General features: G+C 38.5%; 1 protein-coding gene across 1 annotated transcript; it reads right to left on the bottom strand.

Moving 5' to 3' along the window:
* Positions 1-660: 660 nt before the first annotated feature.
* On the bottom strand, positions 661-19,137 carry LOC140949387 (uncharacterized). The gene is made up of 6 exons (XM_073398546.1): positions 19,022-19,137; positions 17,769-17,817; positions 15,877-15,985; positions 6,219-6,614; positions 3,601-3,729; positions 661-1,864 (listed from the first exon to the last, which is right to left on the bottom strand). Exons 1-6 carry the CDS (start codon positions 19,135-19,137, stop codon positions 1,677-1,679), a joined length of 987 nt encoding a protein of 328 aa, XP_073254647.1. The 3' UTR covers positions 661-1,676.
* Positions 19,138-19,361: the final 224 nt, after the last annotated feature.

Genomic DNA, 19,361 nt, shown 5'->3' with positions numbered 1-19,361 from the left:
TTGTTAAAGATGGACCATTTTCTGGTTCCCTACGTTGCAGGCGTTTTCGTCGGGTGCGCGAATGTTAATGCAAGCGTAACCGCAGGGCTGAATTCTCAAAAAGTGGGGGAGTTGGGTAGCCTGTGTCGCAGACTTGATCTAAGCCCTGTTAGTAACGTTTGCGAAGCAGTGCCGATGTCCTTGTTCTGGGCCCCCAACGGACTCAACGAATTACCGGAAATACGTTTCGAATTTCCCTTCAAGCTGACTGGCGAATTGACAACTGAGCTTTTTAAACAGGCCAATTATAGCTCGTACTTACTTTCTTAAGGAGGAGGTAAACAAAATATGTCGAATTTTTCTTTCTCCTTCTTACCCTGGGTTCGCCAGTCGGCTCCCCAGAATTCAATTCCAGGAAATTTACTTGCATTTGATGTTTTAAGCGAACTGAAATAATCCCGAAAAAAAAACGCGAAAAGGTCGTAAAACTGTCGTCGTCGTTCAGTAAAACTCCCCGTAAAGATGGCGGCCACGGCATTTTGAACATGAACAAGCAGCTTTTGAAGCTTTCACTGCCAAAAAAAATTTGTTCTAAGCAAGTAAACTTCATACGACAGCTCTATACTTGGAAAAGTCAAACCTAAAGGAGTATACGTAATATAAAATATTGCTATAAAAATCTTTCTTTTAAATACTATGAATTTATACTTGGTCCACCTACAAGCAAATTATACTGATACAGCAAAACAATAAACAGAATTAGGGAAGTTAGATATAAAAGTTTAAACTATAACAATAGGTAGCTAATAGATGTATACAAAACAATGAAATTCAAAGACCTGGGACCATAATGAAAAACTTTGATTTTTTCGCAGTTCAGGTAAACAACCGAAAGTGAACTGAACAAATGCACATCACAGGAAAATTTCACAAAAATACCAGGCCTCCGAGGTCTAAAGATAAGCTTTATAGCAAACCTGCTTCTACAGCTCAAAACAATTCTCGCTCAAAATCTTTATTGCGAGGGGAATGCTGTTGTCTGGACTGTTGCAATCAGATTAAAGATTGAATTGAGACTAAAGTAATTGGACATACACTGATTTGCTATCTAAATAGCTTGGGAAGTATTTTCTATAAAAGCATTCTTCACGCGACTCTTAATCCTATATAAAGTTAACGGGGACTGGATCAACACTGATGTAATAACTACACTTAATTATCAAGATGGGATAATTGGAGATTATTCTCCCCATGTTCTCTAACTTTTAATTATATCTGCACTGTGAATGAAACCTGTATTAAGCGGACACCCGAGAAAACCTCTCTAATGTCTAATCTTGAGAGGTGTCCGCTTAAGGCAGAGGATGATACCCGGTTGCGCATGGTTTTTCACCCCTCTTCTGGGTGTGTGGATACCGGATGAAACACTGCATTTTTAGCTAGAACGCTCGAGAAAGAGCGTCTCTTTTCGCGTGCAACTCGCGCGTGGCTTCTCACGATAAATGGAGCACTTCCTCGAAGGCTACATTACCTAAAAATCGTCTACAATATTGCAAAAAGAAAAGAAAGAAATATCTTAAAAGAATTTAAATTACTTAAAACTGTTTAAAACTTAAGAGAGGGCATCAGTTATTTTTTTACTCTTCGCTTTAATATGGCTTTACCCTTCAGTATAATGTTCACTCGCCATCTTGATATTATGCTTTTTCTTCCAGAAGCCGCTTCTGTTGTTTCATTTCAGTGCTTGAACCTTGAGATGTCTGTGGCTTCTTTCTTATCCGACAGTACAACACAAAGATAAACAGAGCAAGGAAGGTCACAGCTCCTAGTAAACAGCCCATGATGATAATTGCAACTTTGTAGTTAGTTTCAGCGGAACGAGGTGCTAATGATAAAAAGATGATAGTAAGTGTGAGTTGATCTCGCGGATTGCTAAGTATATCCCTACGTTTTATATTGCATAAAAATAAGCAAACAATTTCCTCCTTACTTTGCTGCGATTAATTCAGTTAGACCAATTTCGATATACCGTAAAATTCCGAAAATAAGCCCCGGGGCTTATATTTTTTAAAGGCCCTTTTTGAGGGGCCTATTTTTGGAGGGGCTTATATTCGCCGGAATCGATGAAATAAGAATTTAGTCCGCTAATCACGAGTTTACTAAGGTTCTTTTCAACATGAATAAGGTACCCATGACTTCCTATCGCCTTCCTGGCTGTACGGACCTCAAGCCATCTAGCAAGTTCCACAAACCTTATCAGTATGTGTTTAGCTAGATCGTTTTTAACTCAAATGATCAGTGGCTATATGCGCACATTTCTCGGAACAATCACAGGGTCCAGAGGAGTTTCGTGTGAATAAATAAATTACTTATTTAAAGTCTCAGCTTGAAAAATGTCTTTACCTGTCGCTTAGCACGATTAATTAGCCCAATGGGATCTTAATGAATCTACTGTAAACTATTTCTTCGCTTCTTATCTGACCCAGATCGACTTTGTTGTTCGCCATTTTGAGAATCAATAACCGCAACCTCGCCCGAAGGGTGACCGAAGGCTGTAAGCCGATCTTGCGAGCCCTCAGTCTCTTGGTTTGCGGTCTATAGAATGTGTAACGAAACTGTAACGCGATCAAAATAACCTACTTTTTCAGAGGTTTTCGACAGCTTTTGATGTTCTAACGACAAACACATCTCCTCTGGGCCCTGTGGGACAATAGGTGCGGTCACTCTAGATGTCTTCCCAAAGAGTAGGCCGGGTTGAGTTCGCTCTGAGTTTTGATCACTTTCATGTTTGCGGCTACATAGCGATAAATTGCCAAAGGGGAAGAAAAAACTTGAACCCAGTTTCGCGGTAAACGTCGTTGTAAACATTGAAGGCTGACATAAATCGTAAACGGTTTCGACCATTATTATTACCCTTTTAATAAAACTGCTACTTCAATTAAGCTTGGAAAGAGCGATTTTGAGACCAAAAAACAAAGCGCTGACCTCGTCCGCGCTTAAAAGAAAAGCAAATTCTAGCCTAAATTCTCGCTCAGAAGTCAAAAGGGTTTATAAAATGGTTGTAACGACTTCATAAGGAAAGAATTCTGGAACAAAGATGTAAAGAAAACTTGTGAGTGTTTCGATATAATGTGCTTTTGAATTTATTAAACGTAAAGTCATTCACAGCAGCACTAAAAATCATCCTGCTGAGTACGTTTTCGAACTTTGAGTCCAGTTTTGCGTTGTTTCGCTAAGGATTTGGCGCGAAGACGACCTAAGCACGTAAACAACACGTGATTTCTGTTGCTTGGTACTTGCTACTTTCTCGTGATTGGTTGAGCCGCTTTGGTTTTTATTAACCCATAAAACTTACCTCAGGAGTTGTCATGGGTTATTCTTTTATTCGTTTTGACGTATAGATGGAGATTTCATCGAGGCAATTTCACCTTGGGAAATTCGGTCACACACAAAAAGGGGCAAATGGCTCGCTAGTGTGGACCGCACTTAATAACGAAGTTCAATCCCCAGAGGTATCGGTACACGTTTCCTTATTTTGCACACCAATATGGCCGCGGTGACGTTATGTAAAAACTATCTATAATCCACTGTCTTTCTTTTTATGTTTTAAGCTGCTATTACCTGCGGTTGCCGTTCTTTTCACAGTTGTGCTTGCTACAGTTGACGTCACATTTGTCGTATTTGCCTTTATTGTTGTTTCAGCCTCAGTTGCCACTGTTGTAACTGTACTGGGGGGTACGTATTCATTACCTGCAAAAGAATCTCACTTTTTAGTTTTTTTAAACAATTTAAAGGGACACAGTCAGCTTATGCACATGCGCATTAGATACCATATCTTAGCTGATTTGCATGTCACAAGACGCACACGAAGTCTGAATCATTGTCGAAGGTTCACGGTCGAGAAAGCTTGATTTTCCAAATAACTTTTATATGCATGAAACCTTTTCCATCGATTTTCCAAATATGTATAGCAATTTTTTGCTCGCCAATGTTACTGATTCATTTCTCTTGTTATTTTGGTAAACGAAGGCGATTTCTCCCGCCCGGCGCCTACTCGTTTCTCACCTCTTCTGTTTCATGTTCCTTTAAATACTGTTTTTAGCCAAATATGATTAAATAATGTTTTAGGATGAGTAAAAGTTTGCTCCAAAAGAGATTTTCAGTAAAAGATCGAGGATCGAATGAAACGCTAGGCAGGATTGAAGCGGATTTCTAGATGTATCTGACGCGTAGATTTGATTTCGGGTTGAGGTAAACGCTTCTCAAACTGGCAAAAGTAGTGTCCAGGTCAGTGCGGTCACATAGCTGACTGTGTCCCTTTAATATATGCCTTGTCAAACGGTCTTAAAATTATCTTAAGTCCTCCGCTCAACATTTTCTTCTTGGAAAGAAATGCCATTGGAATAAATAGAGATAATAATGTTTGTCATGACAAAATTGGAAAAAAAAAAACAAACAAACAGTGAGACAGTTCAACAAAGTTTAGGGAGCAACTGCCATTGGTCTTCCTTAGTTGTTAAACGTTCTTTCGTAGCAGCTTGCCTCAAATTTCTTGCTGGATGGAATGCTTCTGACCTATGATCCATAATGGTGGTTTTCAGCTCTGTATCAGCCTTGAAATTTTTAAAGGAGAATTTAGTAGGAGCTTTCAAGCGGGCGAAGCACGCACAGCGGAGAACCATAGGTATTAAAATTTGGTTATATACGCATCCAAGAAATTTAGGTGGTGGCAACCTACCACCCCTCCTTGCGTACGTCTACCACATGCTAAGTAAAAAAGAAGTATTGTTTAAAGTCTTCATTCTCAGAGGCTTTAAAAGAGTTTATTATTGATCGAAACCAACAATTTCATGTACTGATTCAACGTGGATATAGGAAATATAGTTGTAGCATAAGGAGTCGATCGCGAAATGCTGGGGTGTGACCGTTCAAAAAAGCTCTTGGCAGTACTTTGGCTTGTACTTGAAAAAGTATAGATTGAATCAAAGAAAAAAAAGAAAAAATGATAACAATAATAAGTCTCAAAAGTAGGTTGAGTTTGATCGTCCGGGCGAACGTAGTCCTGAATAGGACTGTCGTTGTTGACAGTGGCTGACGTTTCGACAACCTGTGCGTTAGTCATCTTCAGAGTCAAAGTGAGTTGTGTAACGTCAGTTGATAGCATCATACATGTACTCTGGTTATTGATTTGATTGGTCAATTACGTCGCGATGTTATTGGTCGTCGGTGTGACAATAGACGGATCGAAACGCACCAATTACTGATTACGAGTCTTCATAGCCAATAACAGCACGGCTTAACTGACAGACGACCAATAACATCGCGACGTAATTGACCAATCAGATCAATAACCAGAGTATAATACCATCAAGTGAAGTGATACAACTCACTTTGACTCTGAAGATGACTACCGCACAGGTCGTCGAAATGCCAGTCACTGTCAACAGCAACTCAACAGCAACAGTCCTATTCAGGAGAACGTTCACCGGGACGATCAAACTCAACCTACTTTTTAAATGACTCCTGGGTTCAAACCTTTCACAATGATAAGTCTGAGTTTTTTTCATCTAAAAATTGCCTTTGGAAATAGTTCAAAATTGTGAATACATGACCATGCGTACTTCTCTTCTGGCCTGCATAGCGAGCGGTTCCGAGAGAGCTCACCGAGAAAGTGGGGACGAGAGCAAAAACAAGGAATGAAAGGGGAGGGGAGGGAGAAAAAGGTTTCCTCTTTCCCTGCCCTCTCCTCTTCCCTCTTTTTTTTTGCTCTCGCTTTAGTTTCCGCGATCTGAAACGCTTGCTACGCCGGCTTTCCTCCACTTTCCATGAAGCCCACTCAGCAAATGGGAGATTTTGCTGATGTTTCATTTATCCAAAATAAACGCAGCGTATAGGGCACTATGGACCAACGATCACAATTCAGGATTAAAGAAAAGAATCATGCACTGCACGGAAAATTTGATTTACAAGAAATTTACTCAGAGCAAATTTAGTGCAAAAAGGTGCAAACTACTGAATCAAGAGCAAAGATGGTATTCACTACCAATGGTAGGATGGTATTTTCTACCAATTTACGAATTTACGAATTTACTAGCCCATGCAAACTAGTACGCAAATGTGGTCATTACCATCTTTGCCTTTGACTTCCCCCTAGTTTGAACTTTTTTGCTCCATATTTTTCCTGAGTAAATTTGTGTAAATCCAATTTTTCGTGGAGTGATGAAAGCACATATGCTTACCAGTATTTCGCAGGAAAACAGCTTGAAAGTGACAAGTTCTAATAGGATTGGAGCCACTGTTCATCTCATAGCGTGCGCAATAGATATTCTCCATTTCGCTGGTGTAATTTACCAATCTTAGATACAAAATTTTCGACACTAGATCAGCTTCCACAGTAGCCCTGCCAACGTATAAGTCGGTATGAAAATTGAATGTCTTGTAGTGTGTGCCGTTACCATCTGCTTGCCCTACCATTTTCATCTGCTCATCACCAGGTCTTAATAAGGCCGATACTGTGTAGCGCTTTAAAAGGGTGCGATTTGCCTCTGGTACTATCTTCCAGCAGATAGTAACGTTGCTACCCTCGGAGGCGTACACAACCGGGGGGCTGGGACAAACTTCGGCTGCAAATCCGGCTAGAATAAAGGAAAATAATTATGTTATTTCGAGATCACTTGACTTATTATATCAAAGTTGCTTTGCACCTTGAAACCCACTAGATCGTGTGGACTTGTTGGCCAATTTTTCGTAACCAGTTTAACCAAATTTGGAAGATGCGAACAATACAATCGATTGATATGATGGTACAATTGTCCCAATCGACAATTGCAAGTTTCCAGGCAACGGAGCGGCGCACAGCATAGCTTTTTGGAAAGAAATAAAATGGTGAAATAATTCATGGATATGCATGGACTAAATAGCCTTAAATTGCTAAGTCTAGGCCAAAAAATGCAAGAATAGGCAAAACTTTTTGCTAAATGGGTGTCATCAACGTCTTCAGATGTCAAGAAGGTTGGTATCGCCAGCCGAAATATTGTTATAAAAAATAATATACGTTGTTTTAAATCAGCTTTGCAGTAGTCTTTGGACTTCTTGTTCTTGGTTCTTTATATTCTGGCTGATTTGATCTCTTTTCTAGAGATCCAACTTTTACAACTAGCAGGATCTTCGTCCACGGTTTTTGCAGCTAATTTAATCTGTAGTAAACAAAGATTCGTGTACGTTGCAAATGAATGCAGCCTACAGTGGTTTATAAGTATATGCCTAATTAATTCTATTTGGCTTCTTTCAATTTCATTTTTCCTTTTGGCAATTTTCAGTGACAAAGCTACTGCAAGTAGGTGTATACAGCTATTTCTAGATAGGTTGTCGGAAAAAATGTGCACGCGACAATCCCGAAAGGTAATATGGGATATGATCAATACACTGTTCCTGACGACTGTAGCTGTCGAACCTACCCTTGTTGCTTTCCTCTAGCACTCGAAAACACATTTCCATGGCCTTCCGTGCCAATTCTTTCAAATTTCTTTGAAGAACAGAGAACTCAAAACCACCCACAATGCCTTTCGGGATTGTCGCGTGCTCTTTTTCCGACAACCTTTCTCGAAATAGTTGTATGGAAAACAATGCGTGCTACTGGCGTACCAAATTCGAATTCATGGCAGTGGCACAACGTTTGAAACGGGCCTATATGTGTCATTTTTCGCTTTAAATATGCTATTGTCTATTGTTTGATAAGGGAATCATGAGCGTGTGTTAATGAGGCAATAATTTATCTGCTAAAATATTTAAACTCCATGTACAAGATGATACAAAAGTAGTCAACTCTCTCGTAATCGATCACCCTAGGTGCACGAGAAAGTGGTCGCTTACGGGAGGTGGTCGTCTACGGAAAAAATCAAGAAAAGGAGTTCGAACTGACCTGATTAACGTAATTACATTTAATAAATTATTACCTTACAAGCTAAAATAAGGCAAATAAATAATGTTTGACAACTAGAGCTTGCTTCAGCAACTATAGAAACGTTATACATAGCATTTTGCAGCATCGAGTTAAAATTCCTTTTTTTTTAACTGACAGATCGTATAAAACAGCCATCCTTTTTGTAAACCTGCTAAAATTTGTCAGCAAGCTTGGTTAGCGCTATTAAAAACTGAACTTTTTGACATATGAGCAATGTTTTTTCTTTTCAATCCTACGTGATCATGCCTGGGTGGTCGCTTACCAGAAACAGAACACAAAAGGATATGTTAAATTTCTGGCGTTAAAAGTGGCCGCGGTCGCTAAAAATATATGAGAAGTGGTCGCCTACAAGAGAGTTTTTGAAACGGTATTTGATTGAAACAAAACGGTTATTTATAAAGCGGTCGCTTACGGGAGGTGGTTGCTTACGAGAAGTGGTCGCTATAAGAGAGTTGACTGTACTACGCTGTTTGGAAAATTCTAAAAGCCGAAAACATCAATAATGATACTACAGAAAAAATTTGCCTATTTGAAGGGTTTTTGCACGGCGACTACAACTAAGTGCCAGTAAAAAGATAATAAATTTATAAGCCCCCAATATTCACTGAACAAGTGTCTTTTTAACCAGGAGCTCAGTTTAAATAAAAACCGAGAGCACAGTAATTGTAGAAAATTTAAAGATAACTTACTTGTGACCGCTTTTATAACCACGACAACGAAACCAATATTTAGAAAAATTGCTTTGCCCATAGTCGTCTGCGTCTGCCTGAATCGGGGTAAGAAAAAAAAAAACAATAACAATGACTAGTCAAACTGATGCCAGTGCTCTCCTGATCTGCTCCCTACGGTCAATTGATTTCCAAAAGACGCGACCGTACAGCCGTCCAAATTTCACTTTCGTAAACTGTCGCTGCCATTTTTAAGACACTTAGAAGATTTTTGACCTAAAGTGTTTCTATTTTAACGTCTTTCTTTCAAAGACTATTCAAAAACATATTGTGTGACTTATTGTAACTTACTCCTCTTACTCCAGGGAATATATACACTACATGTACATCTATCTAGACCAAATGCTTGGTTACCAATGGTGGCATCAATCGTTAACGACAGTTTACGATAGGGAAATAGACATTTCCGCCTCAAATTTCCGCCTCAATGGCAAATGGGACGGGTATGTTATAGCCTGCGTAGTAAGCGTTTCTGCCCAAGTTCGTCGAGATAGCCACTCCTACTTAATTTCGCTCAATAACTCGATCAGAAACGCGTAGGGCGGGCAGGAGAGAACCTTGGGAACGAGGTTGAACGCAGGCTAGCTATCAATGCTGCAAATGTATCTACCCAAAATATTTCTCCGTTTCTGATTGGCTAAAATCCCACGCATAAGTCACCATAACCAGCTTCTGTCGACCAAATTTCGAAGAATTTTGCGATATGTGAAAAGTGAGGTCAATCAGTGCAGCATAATTGCCTGAAAACACAGGGTCTATGCAGAGGAGATGTGTTTGTCGTTAGAACATCAGAACCCGTCGAAAACCTCTGAAAAAATGAATTATTTTGATCGCGTTACATTTTCGTTACAGATTCTAGATCATGGCCCGCAAAGCAAGAGACTGAGGGCCCGCAAGATCGGCTTATATGGCTTGCGGTTATTGATTTTCAAAATGGCGAACAACAAAGTCGATCTGGGTCAGATAAGAATCGAAGAAATCGTTTACGGTAGATTCATAAAGATCCCCGCACTGGGCTAATTAATCGTGCTGAGCGACTGGTATAGACATTTTTTAAGGTGAGACTTTAAATAAGTAATTCATTTATTCACACGAATCTCCTCTGGACCCTGTGTGAAAATTGTTAATCATGACAAAAATTCTCCCCTGCAGATGTCATGCATTGGCTTACACCAGAAACTCATAAGGGGTTGAAACATGTAACTCTCATATGTTTGCTTTGTCCGATGCTCGTGATTATTCATTTTCGAAAGTACCATATTTGGAACGAGAAGAAGAGATAATTGACCAATCAAACTTCGCAAACAACGTCACGTAGTTTTACTTCATGTTCCCCCGCCCGCTTGAAAAAAATGGCCGACAAACGGGGGAAAAACTCCCGAAAGCCGAGAAAGCTTTCAAAGGTTGAAACCAGGAATCTTACCGAAACACTGAGCAGGATATTATTGCCTTACCACCCGGGCCAAACATTATGAAACCCACTGACGTCCTCGCAACTTCATGAAGTTGCCACTTTAAAAAACGATGCCTCGTTGACCCTCTGTACAGCAAACTTATACTGCAAATAGGCTTTTAAAATTCTTATATTAAAAGTCTAGAATAAACAGTAAAAAAGATTTTCGAATAAAATTCATTAGCTGCGTATCGAAAAGTGTCCAATACCTGAACCTGACATCTTCGCAAAAGGGTGATGCGTGTGATGAATGTGAGAAGCCTTTACGCTTAAATTCAGCTTGGATGTTGTGGTCACGATCGTTTTTTGAGCTAATTTTATGAATGAACAATCTCAAAACAATAGACAGAGAAGCAGTTTCTTGAAAATTTTTATACAAAATCCAAAAAGTTAATCCTTTAAAAGCAATTCGGAAAACACTATCTGGATCGTGGATCCGTTCGCGCAAGTGAAATCGGCTGAGCACATGGCAAAATTCAACACAAAATCCATCTCAAATTGGGACACATTTTGTAATTTTTCTTTAGCGCCGAAGAGAAAAATTTATAAAACGTTTATGAAACATTTAAAAATACATAAATTCCCTTTCAAAAACGTAATTGTCTTGGCCATAGGGTGCAAAATGTACCTGAAGATTCAGCAAAAACTTCATTGCCTTGGTTGCATTTCAAAACAGACCATGCGCTCCGTCGTGAAGAAAACAAGGTTGAATTCCTTGAAGGACGATTTCTTGATGAAAAGCTTCCCTTCCTCCACAAAAAGAAAGCTGAGCATTCTTTTGAACTTTCTCTTTCCATTTTTTGTCTTTTAACGGTGTATTTTTAACCCTGAAACGCAGAACTCTTGTCTTAAAACATCTGCATGGTGATCGCGCGGCCGCCATTTGTTGAAAATGGATATCTGTCACTAAGGTTTCCAAATATAGTAAAAGTGAAAATTCACGAGCATTGAACGCGAGTTACACGTTTCAACCCCTTAAAGAGTTTCTGCTTACACGCAATGCCCTAGGTCATGGGCTCCTACCGGGGTTGAGTACAGGGAATGAGACTGCAGCAGTGAAAAGGCCCCACTCCACCCAAAAAACGAATTTGCGTTCTCTTTAATTGAGTTTAATATATAGATTTAGCCAGGGCTAAAACCGAAGCTCCAATCAATAAATTTATAATTTAAATTAAAAAATAAACTTTTAATCCACAAATCATTTAACTTAAGGGCACATTCATGTGACTTTTGAGAGAAAGGCTAAGTTATTTTAGAGTGAAACATCTTACATCGAATCCATAACCTTATATGTACACCCAAAAAATAGCAAACATCTTCGATCACATTCAAGATCACAGTAGATTAGGCCTCGAAAACAAATTCTTGGAAAACAAATCACGCCGAATTTTTTTGCGTTCGAGAGGTTTACTTTACAAATTCTTGCCAACACATCTGGGGGTGTTTAATCCAACCTTTTATAATTTTTATACATCACATTTGAGGTGAAACAGTACTATTTATCACACAGACCTCGGACAGAATGCAGTTTTTCACAATTTTTCAAGACAAATTGCACTCAGTCAATATTCAGGACGATCAATCGTAAAGCGAAACCGTTCAAAAATTTCCAAAATCACCCATATGGCTAGCCGGTTCTCGTTTCTATAGTGCGAGCTGTCAGTGTGGTCGAGTGTTAGAATGAACTTTCATAGCGTTACACTTCAACATAATAGCGAATTTATTATTATTATTTTTTTGTTATTTAATGGTTTCGGTTACAACGATGTGTAATCTTATAAAGCGTTTGATACGCGCGACATTTTTGAGTACTCCTGCAAGCGATGTTCATGAACGATGAAAACAAACGGCACAGACAAGCGATTAAAATTGCAAGAGAGACTACTAACAATCAAAAAAAGAAATATAATTCGGTGAAACATTTACAGAGATAACAATTTTCATTCATGAAGACAAGTATTAAAGTGTCTCTAAAAATCCTGAGTCTCGGCGTGAAGCTTTATAAGCCGGCTTCCCGGCGCGGGTGTTTACTGTTTTCCAAGGTGAACTCCTCGAAGCAAGAAAATCGCTCAAAGTTTTCTTTCTACAGCCAAATTTATAACTAAATATTCTTCGGAACGTTTTCTATCTGTGGTGAGCAAATATATCTGAAGGCTTTTTAAAGTTCTGTAAGCTTATATCAAACCATTCAAACCTGATACTAGGTCAGATCATTGACTCAAACTACGGCTACAAACGTGCATAAACTTGCCGCATAAACTGTCAGCGTGAATGTGCAAGACTTCATGAAATTAGATACAACAAAAACAAACATCAAATACAATAGTTACTCAGGCTTACCATTCGAGATTCAGTTCCTGAAAGCTATCAAGGAAGGCCACAGTTGCTTGAGACTTTTAAACCCTCTTAAGCATTAAGCAAGGTGAAAAACAAAAACGATGCCATCCGAAATCGAATTACCAAATTTTGACAAGCGACGCGTTCCTCAACCAAAAACCCAGTAAACAAACCAGCCATGAATAACAGAAAACTCTTGATAGCAGCTGTATTTCATTTTGTACATCCAGAAGAAAAAGACAGTTAAAAACATCACAAGTTAAACTCTTCAGCTTCAGCTGTCAAGGTAAACTATTTTCAAGATGCTGCATAATTTTTTCGCATGAACTCACCTGTCAAATTTTGACCAATCAGAGTATAAAAATTGGACGTAAAGCGTGACCAACGCGTGACCATGGTAAGATAAGGTCTTCCCCGCCTGTACTTTTAAAAAAACCGGCTGAATTTTCGCTTCCGAAGTCAGTTTGAAATCAAAATTCTAATAGTGCGGGGCCATAGTGACATAAACACAACATATTTAATATGAATCCTTGGAAAAAATAAACTTAAGCCTGCGATCATTTCAAACTGGTAATTTGTCAGCGGATAACTTCAAAAAACACTCGACCTCGATGGGTCGACACTTGAGCCCGCGCTACGGTCAGGTGATACTGGTCAGCGGATGCCCTGTTTGACAGCTGTCAATTGATCACAACATTGATGTGAAATTAGTTTTCTCTTGGGCTCCCAAACTAGCTAAAATGTGAGAGTAAACATTGGTTTTCCTGTGGTGCGGACGGACGGTCGGTCGGCGGTCGGCGGTCGGCGGTCGGTGTACGGTCACGTGATTACCAAGTTTTCTGGGATGGGTAGATTTACTTAGCAATGGGGCTCCGCCCACGCGCGCGCTTCGCGCGCGTGGAGCTCCGCTATTAAGCCTCGCTAAATGTGAGGCGAATTTTTTTGGAAGAATTCTCTCAAGACGGCATCCACGTTTAAAAATAGACGAAAACGATTGGTCGTCGTGGTTTTACGTCCTCCGTTAAACGTTGCGCAACGAAGTTTCACGTCCAAGAGTGGACGTCAAAGAATATACTGAAGTGAGTGATGCACGTGTATTGCTTTTGTTTTCCTTATTAAAGCAACTGGTTATTGACGTTCTCGTTGCCATTGTGGTCGTGGTTCATTTATCTGAGGCCATAAAACTCACTGAAAACTTAAATGAACAAATGGCTAATAAATTATAAGGCAATTTAGATTTTACCGACAACTTGATACAGCTAGAATTTTAACTGAAAAAGGAAAGGAATGGTAATAATTTAATTATAATGTTGTTGTGAATTTAGTTAATCCGTGGCACAATGACGGTATTGTTAAAAAAAATTAACCTTTAACTGCTTAATGGAAATAAAGGAATAAAGTATTGCAATATCGTGCTACAGGATTTGAATATATTTGCTGTATGTTTGGTTTAACATTACACTGTATGTGTCATCCCTAAATTGATGAATGAATGGTTTGTTTATATCACTCTGGTCTTTGAATAAGTCATCGTGGCAAATTAAAATATTGTCTGCAATCTTGGACACAAATATAGATGGAAAAAACACCCTCTACCCCTAAAATGAAGGATGGGAAAATGGCGCGTTTGGCTCTGCTTGATTTCGGATGGATGGGGATTTGCCGTTACATTAGTTATTCTGTCCAAGATTATACACTTACAAGTAGCATATAGCCCTGCTGCCATGTCCGACTGTGAAGAATGAGATGTTTTCACTTAAATGAATTAGTAAACTGACCACGAGTAAAGGCTTGTGACTACCATGTGTTTTAAATCGAATACATAAATTTAATACCTTAGCCTCGTCGAAATACATGGTTCAGGATTCCGCGCGGCGAAATTTATGTCAGTATCAAAACATCGCTGCCCATGTTCACGAGTCGACAGGAATAATTACAAAACATTCCTTCACGTTCACATGAAAATTACGATATTATATTAGAAACCATTTTGAATTCAAGCGTCAATCATGGCTCGCGGAGAAAGTATACGGCCAGTATCATACGGGTGAATGATAGTGTTTGTAAACAAAACCAAGACAAATCAAAGTAAATAAAATCTTAGGGTCAATGCTTCGAATATTTCCTGGTCAGGTCAGTAAACTACCCATGAATGAAGTGAAAGACTTCCAGACCTCTGGTGGGTCTAATATTTACTTTTCAATCCTAAAGTCAGTGAACCACAGGGAAACCACTCACAACACCGAAACCTGTTTACGTAATGACCGTCTCCAGCATGTTGAGGCATGGCCTGAGGCTAATTTGCATAATATCTTAATATATAGATTTAGCCAGGGCTAAAAGCGAAGCTCCCATTAATAAATTTATATTTTAAATCAAACAATAAACTTGTAATCCACAAATCAGTTAACGTAAGGGCACATTCATGTGACTTTTGAGGGAAAGGATAAGTTATTTTAGAGTGAAACATCTTACATCGAGTTGATAACCTAAATATATGTACACCCAAAAAATCGCAAACATCTTCTATTACATTCAAAGGCCATAATGGCTCTTGATCACAGTAGATTAATGATCATAAAATTTATCAGAACCTTCCAAAATTTGGCAAACCTCGAAAAAATCGGAAACCTTAATTTTCCTGTAAGGTAATAAATCAGATATCTGTGTCACGTGACCACTTATGATCGACTCCAGGAAAGAAAAGAAGACTAAAAATGGGGTGGCGGGATGCCACACAGTATATATTAAGTACAGCATTTTTGTCATTGTATCATCCCAGTTTCTCGCTTGAATCTGTCCGGAATGGTTGACTCACGTATTTATTTAATTAGTAATTAAGCAAAATAGGTTACGTGTCACTTTTCACCTGTTAATATCTTTTTAAGAAATTAAAAATTCTCGTCGTCCCGGCCACGGAAAAACTCGTACGGTAAAACAAACATTTACCCATGGTTCAAACTTAGTTGTAATCAACCATTACTACCCAATTTTGAATTTCTTTTTGAATATCATTATGGCGTCACGTTTCAAGTGACTACATCACTTCAAGCCTGATTAATTCAACGCCTCGAAAGAAAGTTTATCGAAAGATCTCTGCAACTTTTAGAATTAAAATGCATGGTCGTAGAAGAAAGACAGCCTTATCTTCGCGGGGGGGTCGAGACCAAAAAGAACATGCTTGAGTTTTCAAATGGGACTGGTCCCGTCGTTCGTATACTCTCGTATACACTCCGGCAGCATTATGCTAACCTAGAGAGCTTTTTAAGTGTAGGCTTTAACTGATTTAGCGCTCGGACTATCAGCTTTAAATGCTATACCAACGCAAACTATATCATTCCTGTTTCTTTTCTTTAACTCTCTCTATCGACACAGCACCACTGCAGTTTATTCAGGAAGTTCTGAATAAAACTCACCTTTTCCTTCACTGAAATATCTCGTTTGTTCTCCTGTGCAACCTTCACTAAACTTTTTCTGGCGCTTCGTTTTACTGAGAACTTGCGTACTGAGAACTTGCTTGCTTATCTATATGCAGGAAGCACAATGGTAATCATACGTTATGAACTGTTACATTATAATAAAAGCAAACGCATTATAAATTCTAAGAGCTAACTGAACTTTGGAACCGGATTAAAATACGCTGAAGTTCACCTCCGCCGGTCCATATTCTTACCATGTGCAACAGAAGAGAGTATAAAGTGGTTGGTAAGTGACTTTTAATCATTCAAGGTTCAATGTCAAATTCGGTTATTCTATTTTATTGTTTTCGGGGCGAAGAATAAAAAAGAAAATTTACCTTTTACAGAAAGGAGTTTTTTTTTTAATAACTTAAATGTAAGATGTTTTGTCAGATTTTGCAAGGTGTATGTCCAAAGTGCGCCTTTCCCCCAATTTCGTATTTCTGGCCAAAGGTCAGTAAGGCATGACGAGTACTGTGTGGAAAATATGGAAAACTTTCATTCATTTGTCAGTTCGCCAATTCAGGAAAAATTATTTTGTAAAATTTAGATCCAGTCGGCCATTGAGGAAGTCACGATGCACAAAAATAAAAAAAGGCCTTTCACATTTCCCGAAATATTAATAGAATACCCTTCCCCGCTATCCTATGCGTGACCTATGAAAATGTAAGTGTTGTGGTGGATTTCTACAAATAAAAGTTAAATTGTAGTCAACTTAGGGTTCAGCTTTTAAAAATGGTCTATTTTTTGGTTAGTCTGTTGTTCTGTTAGAAATGCCTTTATGGCGAAACTAAGCGAAACGCTTTTGGGCCGCAAGATGTCTCAAAATGACAACACTGAAAATCAGGTTAAGTTTGCGTGATGAAGGAATCATCCCCGAGTCAGTGCTTGTCACAGAACTGTCAACACTCCCCAGCATACACTGAAAGATATAGAAAGGCGGCAGTCAAGAATTTTAACGCCATTAAACAATAAAATAAAAATCACGGAAAATCAAGAAGATGTTTTATAAGTTTTCTTTTTCTCTCGGGAGAAGTAAGTGTGTGATACGATCATTGCTGACCCATCAAGTATTCGGCCACAAGGTCCAAACTCCAATGCTACGTTCGCGTGCCACAATGATGTAATTTCAATTGGTTTTCTCTTTTTACCTTGTTTCCTCGTGACAACAAGTTATGAATCGTGTTTTATCTAAATTCTAAGAAATGGAAAATTTCTACTCGTTTAGCGAGCCTTAAATATAATGATTTAGTGTTATGCGGTGAAGAACAACGTAGAATTGACGTATTGCTGGTAAAACGAATTTTCCTTTACTCAGCAATTTTTCATGAGAGTGTTTTTGTTATATGTTTAGGTCAAATCTTGGAGATACAAGATACATCCAAAAACTGCGACCGTTGCCCAACTTTTACATTTGCAGCCTGAGAAACAATATTAATCCGTCAATTTCGCAGGCCCAGCTCTCATACATCGAATTATACTCTATTTAAAATACAAAATAAGCAATTGATCTTGTTTTTTTATCAATAAAAAGAAAAGAACTGAGAGAAATTCCCGTTTAAAGTATAGCACTATGTAGAAAAAACAAAAAAAATAACATGATTAGTTAAAAAGGTTCACTCGCAAGAGGTTTCTACGACGAATCGCGAGTTCCAAGTGCTCAAAGTTTGAATTAAATGTCAAAATATTAACAAAGACTCTAATCATGCGGCTGAAATCATGCGCGCTCCGTGGCTGAACTCCTGCAGACAGTACATTGAATAACACTCTTTGCATGTACAACATGAAATTTATGATTATTTGAATTTTATCTAAGCATTTTTGTAAGAATACAATAAAGTCGCACTCACCTTGTTTGTCACCTTTCTCAGTACTAAGTCCGTAAATGTTAATGTCAGTCTTTTGAAAGCGACACTTCAGACAGTTACTATAGCGGCTAAAGTAATCGTAGGTCGATTAGTCATGTTACAAATCACGTATTTACGTGAACTGTCAAAATAGTACAAAGGTCTTTGAAGCAGTAATAAAAGGCTAGTGACTATTGTTTGAGCGTTAGAAATTGAATTTAATTTCTTCCTCATGTTTCTTTGTAATAAATCTCAAGATTAATCGATTCCATAAACCCTGAAAACGAAAAACAAACTAACAACAAACAAGCAATAAATAAATAAACAAGCCTGATTAAACAGAATCACAGTTATCCGTATTTTCTAAATTATTCATCGCTAAAACCTGATAATCCTAAAAGACGAAGGGGTATTTCTCTATCATCAAATTGCACAAAACTGATACAAACTTTTTTTTTTAAGCGCTGAAAACAATGCAAAAGTTCAAAAAGTACCTCCGAAGAAGTAACATTCAATGGTCGGACACTATACTGAGACAGGGGAACCCAACGACATACTGTTTTTTTTCTGTAAAATATCTGTTCGGAGAAGCAAATACTGCCTACGAATTTTCTTTTGCTTAAGGACGGCTAAGAATTCTTTGACTAGATGACCGTTCCATTCATGTACAATTTTTGAAGCTATGTCTAATAATTAATAAATTCCCTTCGATTTTCTGAAGTTAAATTTTTCATATTTTACTGGAAGATCTTATTACCCAGGTTACACTATTTTTCTTAGAAAAAGGAAACCTTACATTTTCGGATTCTAAAATCTGATCGAGAGAGGAATCAGAAAAGTTCTCAATTTCGTAAAACGTTAAACTGCACCTAAAATTTCCAGAAACATAATACTGAAGCCCTTGTAATTTCGAAAAGACTTATTAATAAGTTCCCCTCGGCCGGATGACCGAAGAGATTTAAAAATACTTTGGATAGCCTAAAAAGTGTTTTCAAGTGAACGCTTTTTGGAGGAAACCGTCGTTGGGTGCGCCTGATAAGATTTTGCCGTCCACTGAGACTCAAATTTAGAACTAAATTCCTGACCCCATAATATTACCTCTTAGGGGAAAAGATAGCAATTATGATATTATTTATGAGTGTTTTAATCAAAGAATTGACTTAGCACAATCGCTTCGCTCAGATTGCGTGGAGTTCCTCTTCAGTCCGGCCTGGTACGACTAAAAAGCCGAGAGAACAGCTGCTCCCTTGCTTCACCCGTTCGGTCGCTGGTGACATTTGACTGGCGCATTAATTATAAGATGCAACGGACTTCCAGCAGTGTGCGGCTTTTTTTCTGTTAATTCACCATTTTCAGTTTTCACATAGGCCATAATGCACCTAGTTTACCTCCCCCCCACCGCCCCCGCCGGCCCCAAAAAGTTTAACGGCATTGTCTTCGATACCCAGGAGAAATTAAGAAATTTTGAAGGTAAACAACGTGCCTTATTGTCTATGTGAAAGTGGTGAAGGCATTTTCCCTTAGCTTTGTTTACTTTTAAACGGACTAACTGAGCTGTAGTAAACTTTACCCTCCAAATTTAGGAGTATCCTTTCG

Source organism: Porites lutea, chromosome 10, assembly GCF_958299795.1.
Source record: "Porites lutea chromosome 10, jaPorLute2.1, whole genome shotgun sequence".
NCBI classification, from domain to species: Eukaryota; Metazoa; Cnidaria; class Anthozoa; order Scleractinia; family Poritidae; genus Porites; species Porites lutea.
This window is presented reverse-complemented; position numbering and strand designations above follow the sequence as displayed.